General features: G+C 57.9%; 1 protein-coding gene across 1 annotated transcript; it reads right to left on the reverse strand.

The window, feature by feature from the left end:
- Positions 1-816: 816 nt before the first annotated feature.
- On the reverse strand, positions 817-7,307 carry LOC116547509 (adenylate cyclase type 1-like). The gene is made up of 3 exons (XM_032273452.1): positions 6,663-7,307; positions 3,635-3,639; positions 817-2,222 (listed from the first exon to the last, which is right to left on the reverse strand). The coding sequence occupies exons 1-3, from the start codon at positions 7,299-7,301 to the stop codon at positions 2,210-2,212; spliced, it is 657 nt and encodes a 218-aa protein (XP_032129343.1). The 5' UTR covers positions 7,302-7,307; the 3' UTR covers positions 817-2,209.
- Positions 7,308-7,313: the final 6 nt, after the last annotated feature.

Raw genomic sequence — 7,313 nt, forward strand, 5'->3', positions numbered from 1 at the left:
ACAGCCAGAGGAGGGGCCGGCGGGGGAGGTATGGTCAGCAGAGGGAGAGGCTGGGGAAAGGGAGGCAGAGCATGGGGTGAACTGGGAGGAGACGGCATGCTGGGCAGTGGGCGCAGGGCGCGCAAAGGGATGGGGGCAGGAAAGGTCTCTTCCCTTGCTCAGCCTCTCAGGGTAAAAGGAGGAGCCCGTAGCTGTGTGAACTCCCCAAGGGGGTTACATGGACAAGGCTAGGCAGCCAGGCTGCTTCTCCCGCCCAAACCCTTGCCCAAAACCTTGCCCCTGCCACTTCAGCCCCCATGCTTCTTGGAACTCAAAAACCTGACTGAAAAGGGGTCAGCCTGGCATCGTGGCCACAGGGATGCCAGCCTCCACTGCGGACACAAGGCCACCTCCAAATGGACTGTTTCACAAGGTGTTCCATTACTACAACTGGCGAAGAATACGGGCTGAACAGACTATGCCTGCCACCTGCACCCTGAGGGTCTCTCCCAACAACTGATCAAGACCAGCACGTCGTTGCAACTATCCCATTTTAGTAAGTCAGAGACTAACTAGCAGGTCATCAGCTACATATAGCTATGTATGTGACAGTAAGAGGTAGGTCTCACTTCATTGAGCCCAGAGCAGTGTGGGGAGGACAGGGAATGCCTCCCAAGCACAATCCATTCGTAGTACCTGGAGGACGTGTCTGTTCTAGAAAACCACAGGAGGGAGCTACTGTTCCCTTCAGTGAGAGAAAAACTGAGGCATGGGGATCATTGCAAGCCCAAAGTCACACAGATACATTGGAGCCCCTGAAATGCCAGGAGTCACCCATCTCACATGCCCACCAGCTTCCATCTGAGCAAGGAAATGGTCCAAGGATGTTTCTGGACATCTGTAGGAACCTGTGAAGCTAAGGAGTTGATCCCTGGCCCTCCCGACCTCAGAGATGTGACAGGAGACGGACATCCACCTAAAACCACTGTGAGCCCCAAAAGGGCAGGCACACAGCTCTAAAAGCCGGGGGTGGGGAATTCAGCGGCAGGCTGACAACACCCACAGGAGCTTGCTGAGTGGTCCCCTCAGGTCCCAACACAGCCCCCAGCCCACTTCCACCTCCTTGTGGCCACGCTCGGCACCGTTCTTGGGAGAAAGGGCAAGTCCTCAGTGTGGTTTTGCCCCACTACTCTCACGTCCCTGTGCTTGGCCCAGGAATCCTGGCTGAGCGCCCATTCCACAGGGAGGCCTCCTCAAGCAGTTAGGCCTGGTCTGTCCACTGTGCACACCTTCAAAGGTCACCTGAATGTCCTGTCCCGTGGGACTGCAGTCCGAGTTATTGACCAGGGTCTCCCCAATAGACTGCAGCTTCCCAGAGGAAGGGAGCCATTATTCCCCCAGCACCCCAGCCCCCAGCACCAAACACTGTGGGGTCATGGGAACCAGCGCAGAGAGGCAGGGAGGCCCCGGCAGCTGCAGACTCCACCCCTGTGTCTGCTCCTAGCTCTTCTCAGGTCGGTGAAGGAGCCGCCCCGTGCCCCTCAGCCCACTGTCCATCAGTGTGACCAGACTCAGCACGTGTCTAGGGCTCCTTCCACAGTGCAGCCCCTACAGGGCACATTGTGGAGGGGCAGAGGAAAGCCCCTGGGCCCACTGGAGCATCTCAGAGGTGGAGTGGGTGGGAGCCCCTGGCCCGATGCCCAGGACCATTCTCCCTCTCTTTTGACCAGGCCCATTTCCTGCTCACCCTCATTTCAGCTGCTCTGACAGGGGCAATTCTGGAAGCTTTTTCAAGTTAAAGTTGACTGCCCTTGAGGGAGGATGAGCCAGGAGGTGAAGGGAAATGGACCAGGGGACCACCCAACTCTATGAGAAAAACAGGGGGCGGGGAGCAGGTTCCAGGGTAATGGATGTCCCCTGCCATTGTTCCCTAAACACTAAACATGGGCCTGGGGGCAATGTGGGGCTGGAAGGAGCAGTGAGGCTGCAGCAGGACTAAAGCCAGAGACGGGAGCACAGGAGCTGGGGGTTGTGCCCAGGACAGCAGCAACACTGACCTCAGAAGCATGTCCAGCCAAGGACGAGGAGACTACCTGCCAGTTGCCAGTCCTGGGCGCGGCAGGGGGCAGGAAAGCACACTCCCTGCCTTCACATAGCCTGACCCCTGTGCTAGGAGGACCACCCCACCTGTCACCCTCCCTGGCCCAGCTCTAACCCTAGTCCTGTCCCTCTAGGCATTGGCTCTGCCAAGGCAGGTGGATGCACAGCAGATGGGCACTCCATGGTGACAGGACCAGGCTGAGGGTCATGAGGATAAGGGGGCCAGTGGGAGGGGAAGTAAAGGAGGGGTTCGTGGGGGAGGAGGGGCCAGCCACAGGAGGTGGGGCCCAGCCAAGGGAGGGACCAGCAGTGGGAGAGGGGGATGGTGGGAGAGGAGGGTTCCAGCTGGGGAGGAAGGCCTGGCCAGAGGAGGAGCCATCGGGGAAGGTATGGCCAGCAGAGTAAGAAGCTAGGGAAAGGGAGGCAGGGCATGGGGTGAACTGGGAGGAGATAGTGGTTAGGCAGTGGGTACAGGGTGTGCAAAGGCATGGGGGCACAGCCTGAGTGCTGGCAGATTGGTGTCACCAGAGTACACCTAGGCCATGAGCTTTGCTATCAACAACCAGGTCACCCAGGGCCCTGTGCCCTTCGATTCTGCGCCCTGCGGTTAGGTTGTTTCACCTCCAAGCAAGCAAGCCATGGTTCTGCACCAGAGCTCAGGCAGAACTAGAGCCGCACAGGCAAATTTCAGCTGACTCCCATTTCTCCATGATAATCGTGATTTCTGTTATCCTGCCTACAGCTAAGAACTCAGTAGAAACCGAAATGTATTTCATTTACATTGATAAGCAACCAAATTGAAAGCATATAATTTGCACACTGCAATGGATCACTACTACTTCAGAAAAAATTTAAGTAAAAATATAATATCCTGATTCACACTGGTCAAAAAGTGGGTGTTTCAAGGCTGTGTAAAGTAGCAAAGGGAAGAAGCTCAGAGCTGGCAGAGACCGGGTCTTCCTCTTGCGCACATGTGCTGCACCCTGGTTCTCCCCCTGCACTGCAGGGCACAGGCTAGGAGGGGGAGCCCTGTGGGAAGGACTGGGGCCCTACCCAGGCCCTCCTTTCCCAAGATTCCAAGCTGCTCCCTCTGAGGCTCTGAGTCTGTGGGTGGCATCACAAGGGGCCAAGCCCAGACATCCAGTGTCTCCCTTTCTCCCCCTTCCTCATCCTATATGTTCCTTGGCACGCACCCCTACTCCACCCCTATGATCTCCAGCCCACCCTGGCAGGCCTTGCCCCCTACTGACTGAGCAGCTATGGATGTCTTGAACAGGATGCTTTCAGTTCTGACAGGTGCTTAGCTAAATAAAAATGAATTGTATTTCATTTAGGTACAATCAGTGACCCAAAAGCAAGGGGCTGGGAGAGGAAAGGAACTCATTTCCGGCCACTTAGCACATATTTATGGGTACTTCCTTAGTGCTGGCCCAGGTAGGAACAAGGCTGTTTCCCCTGCAGACCTTTCTGCTCAGGGTCATCAGCATCAAGCACGCCTCCCGGGCAAGAGCTAAGCCCTAGCTATTCAATTCCACCTGTGCTAATAATCACGCACCCTAGCTTTCAGAGTTCTCTCCTCTGCCTCTGGCCAAGAGTCCTTGGCCAGCTTGGGCTTTACAGAGGAGGAACCAGATGCCCCAAAGCACCCCGGCTGCATTCCCAGAGCCCTGTGCACCAGAAATGGAACATGAATGCTGTAGGGAACCCCAAGAGCCTTGCTTCGGAGGGGCAAAGGCTCGGAAAAGACAACACAGGAACTTGCTCCATAGCTCAGAGCACGGACTTGAACCCATGCCTCAGAATGCACAGGATTTTTCCAGGCCTCCTCGGGGCTATCCTTGATGAGAAAGCATTTGGGTCTCAGAGAAACGGGTGGGATTCGAGGAAAGGAGCTGCTTTGCCCCATGGAGTTAACCTGACTCTGGAGCTCACTGGGCTGACTAGTCACTGGACTAAGCACCAGGAGTTCACCGTGGAGATCTTAGACTCTGAAGCGGCATCCTGCTATGTATGCAGCGAGGGAAATCCCCTGCAAAGATTCCTTCGTTCATTCAGTCCATTGTTCATCCTCTTTGGGTCATCCACTCCGTGCCCAGCACAGCTACTACCTCCCCAAAATTCAGTACAGAGGACAAGGTGCTGTCAACAAGTGACTGCACTGCAGAGTGGCACAGGTCTGAATAGGAGGCAGGTGGTAAAGCAGTGAAGAGCAGCAGAAATGCCAACACTGTGTAAATGTGTGTGCCATCTTCTTCACCCTCTCAAGCACCAAGTTGCACAGCTCATTAAGGACAGATTTCACAGGCTCCTGGAATTCTCTAATTGAAAGACAGAATCCCTGGGGGATCATATGCCCCACTCCCCCCACTGTATGTTTCCCTGTGTTGATCCCTATGTGTTTGTCAATATCACTATCACCTGTATAGACACGTGGACTGGAATAGAACATTCTAAAGAGGCCAAGATGTGCTTTTCCAATATGAAGTTTTTGTCTTCATTACAACCCTGTGCGGTGGGGGGGCAGAGGTGTTCTGCCCTTTACATAGGTGAGAACCCTGAGGCTCAGTGAGGGAAGGGTTTAGATCGCCCAGAGAGTCACAGCTAGCAGGGAAACCCAGATGTCTGCTCCCTAAGAATCCTTGCTCCTAGGATGGGCTTCCTTCCCCACTACAGTAACAGTCACAGGGCTCATCTTACCCCAGGGGGAGGGGCAGAGCTCTGTGTCCGGAAACTCCTTGACAGACTCTCCCCTCTCTCTCATTTTTAGTCTTTAATTCTCTAAAAGAAATGACTAAAGGCTACATGGGAAATGTCTTTATTTTAAAAGGGAAAGACAATAACCCAGCCTTTTATTACACCAGCTGACTCCCTGGTGTAATAAACACAGAGAGAATGCAGTGTGGTTGGGATCCCTGGGCCTGCCCAGGGACCAAGCTCAGCCCCTCCCTATTCCCGAGCTGCCCTAGCATCTGGTCAGATTGGGGAGGCCATCTTGCGGGTGCGGGTCTGGCTGTGGGGGCCAGCATGAGGCCCAGGCTAAACACAGACAGATGGGGGTGGGGGTAGGAGATACAGGAATGCTCCCTGAGAATGGTCTGGCAAGGCCACGTGCTGCCCACAGGAGGCTATGGAAGAGGTTGTGGAAGAACCCAGCCTCCCTCTCCTCCCTGGCATGCAGTCCTCTGCCTCTTTTCCCCTTTCCTCTGCCTTTAGCTGTGCCTTTTTGCCTCTGCCCTTCACCTCTACCTCTCTTCCTCTCTTCCTCTGACACCCTCTTTGACAATTCTCCATGTACTCCCTCCTTACCTCCTGCCCCTACCCATGGGTTGAGCACATGCTGGTCTCTCTCTAACCCTAAGACACAAGTCCAGTGATGTGTCTATCCCTGTGCCAGGCTGAGCATCTCATGGCTCCTCTGACTGTGTGCTGCCCCTGGCATCACCGCCTGAGGACGCCTCCTTAGGTCCTTGGTTGCTGGTCCCCTGGGGCCAGGCTGAGGGAATCATCACCACCGCCCCCCAGTTATTCTTCCCTAATCTCCCTGGATTCAGCTTCTCCTCGGACCCCTTGCCTCTCTCCAATTTGCTCCCATCACTGCTTCCTTTCCTGAGATGGGCTTCTCCACTCCATTTGATTCATACCATCCCCCTGCTAAACTGCAGCTAGAGGCAGAAACAAAACCCTCCTCAGGGTCTTCCAAATCTTCCCACCCCCCACTCCCCAGCCCCATCCCCGCCGCCAGTTGGAGATGGGCACAAGGGGAAGCTCTCAAAGCCCCGCCGTGGGGCAAAGACCCCTGGACCACTTCCACTTCCGGGCAGTTGGAAGAGCAAGCTCCTCCAGGGCCCAGGAAGAGCCCGCAGGAGGCAGACGGCGTCCTAGTCCTAGACGGCAACCATCTCGCCGGCCCGACTGGGAAGACAGTAACAAAGTTCGGGAGCAGAGAAGGCAGGTTCGGGAGCAGAGAAGGCAGGTTCGGGGCAACGGCCGAGTGGCAGCGACAAGGATTAGGCTGTGTTTGACCTTGGCAAACCCCACTCCTTCCAGGCCGGAGGCAGATCCACAATAGGGTGCCCAGCAAGGCTGAAAGGGCCGAAGTCCTTTCCCACCACCTATATACACCCCTGGGTCCGCAGGGCTGGGAGGCGAGCCCCGCACGCGCTCTAAGTGCACAGGAGAAGAGCCCCGCGCTTCGCGCAGAGCCGACCTTTGAGCCCACCCTGAGGGCCCCATCCCCTCGCCCACTTTCATTCCCTCCGCGGGGATGGGTGCCGCAAAAGAGCGGCGGACCCCTCTGGCCGCCCTCTGGCAGCTCACCAGCTACCTGACCTTGGCCAAATCTTTCTCTCTCCACACCTGTCTCCCCTCTCCACACTTCACGCCCAGGGGCGCTTTATGGATTGTAACTCTGAAGAGAGCCTTGGCCGGATGGTGCCAGCCCCGACTGCATCCCCAACTCGCTGGAGTGACCTTGAACACACCCCCAGTAGGAGCCTCAGTGTCCCCACCCGCCGCCTAGGAAAAAGCGCGCATCGTCCCAGCAAGTGTGTCCGACCCGATGCGGGGCGCGCGGCGGCACTTACCGTCCTCCAGAGACGTGGGCGCTTGGCGGGGACCAAGGTGGCTGTGACCAGCAAGTGCGACGCAGCCACCACGAGCCCAAAGCCGATGGCCAGCAGGCTGCGCACGGGCAGCAAGGCATAGGACACGAAGGTGACCAAAAGGAGCTGCCAAATCCCTTGTTCGGCGGCCGCTGGTCCCCCGGCCGCCCCGGCGGAACCCCGGGCGGGGCCGCCCAGCGCGAAAGGACAGCAGAGCAGCGCGAAGGTGAGGCTGAAGAGCAGCGCCAGCTGGCCGACCTGCTGCAGCTGGGGCACCTGCAGGGACCGGACGTTGGTGACCACGAGCAGCGCCAGGAAGAGGACGCAGTGCACCGGGTGCGAGCCCTTGGCCAGGCCAGGCGCGGGCCCCGGCGCGCCCAGCAGCTCCGCCAGCGCCAGCGCGCCCGCCAGCAGGCTGAGAACCGCCAGCGCCTTCAGCGTGGCCGCCTGCTCCAGCCGCAGCGTGTAGCCGCGGAACAGCGCCTCCAGCTCTGGGCAAGCGAACTCCTCGTCGCACGCCCGGAGCCCGCGCCGGCGGCTTGGCCCGGCCGCCCGCTCGGCGCCCCCGGGCTCGCCCGCACCGCCTCCGCCGCCGCCTCCGCCGCGCGGCGCCCCCGCCATCTCAGCGCCATG

This window comes from Sapajus apella, unplaced genomic scaffold (assembly GCF_009761245.1).
Source record: "Sapajus apella isolate SASKATOON/1434 unplaced genomic scaffold, GSC_monkey_1.0 scaffold3416, whole genome shotgun sequence".
Taxonomy (NCBI): Eukaryota; Metazoa; Chordata; class Mammalia; order Primates; family Cebidae; genus Sapajus; species Sapajus apella.

What these genes read in the sequence shown, in the direction of transcription:
- LOC116547509 (XM_032273452.1), bottom strand. Translation starts at nt 7,301, where the DNA reads ATGGCGGGGGCGCCGCGCGGCGGAGGCGGCGGCGGAGGCGGTGCGGGC.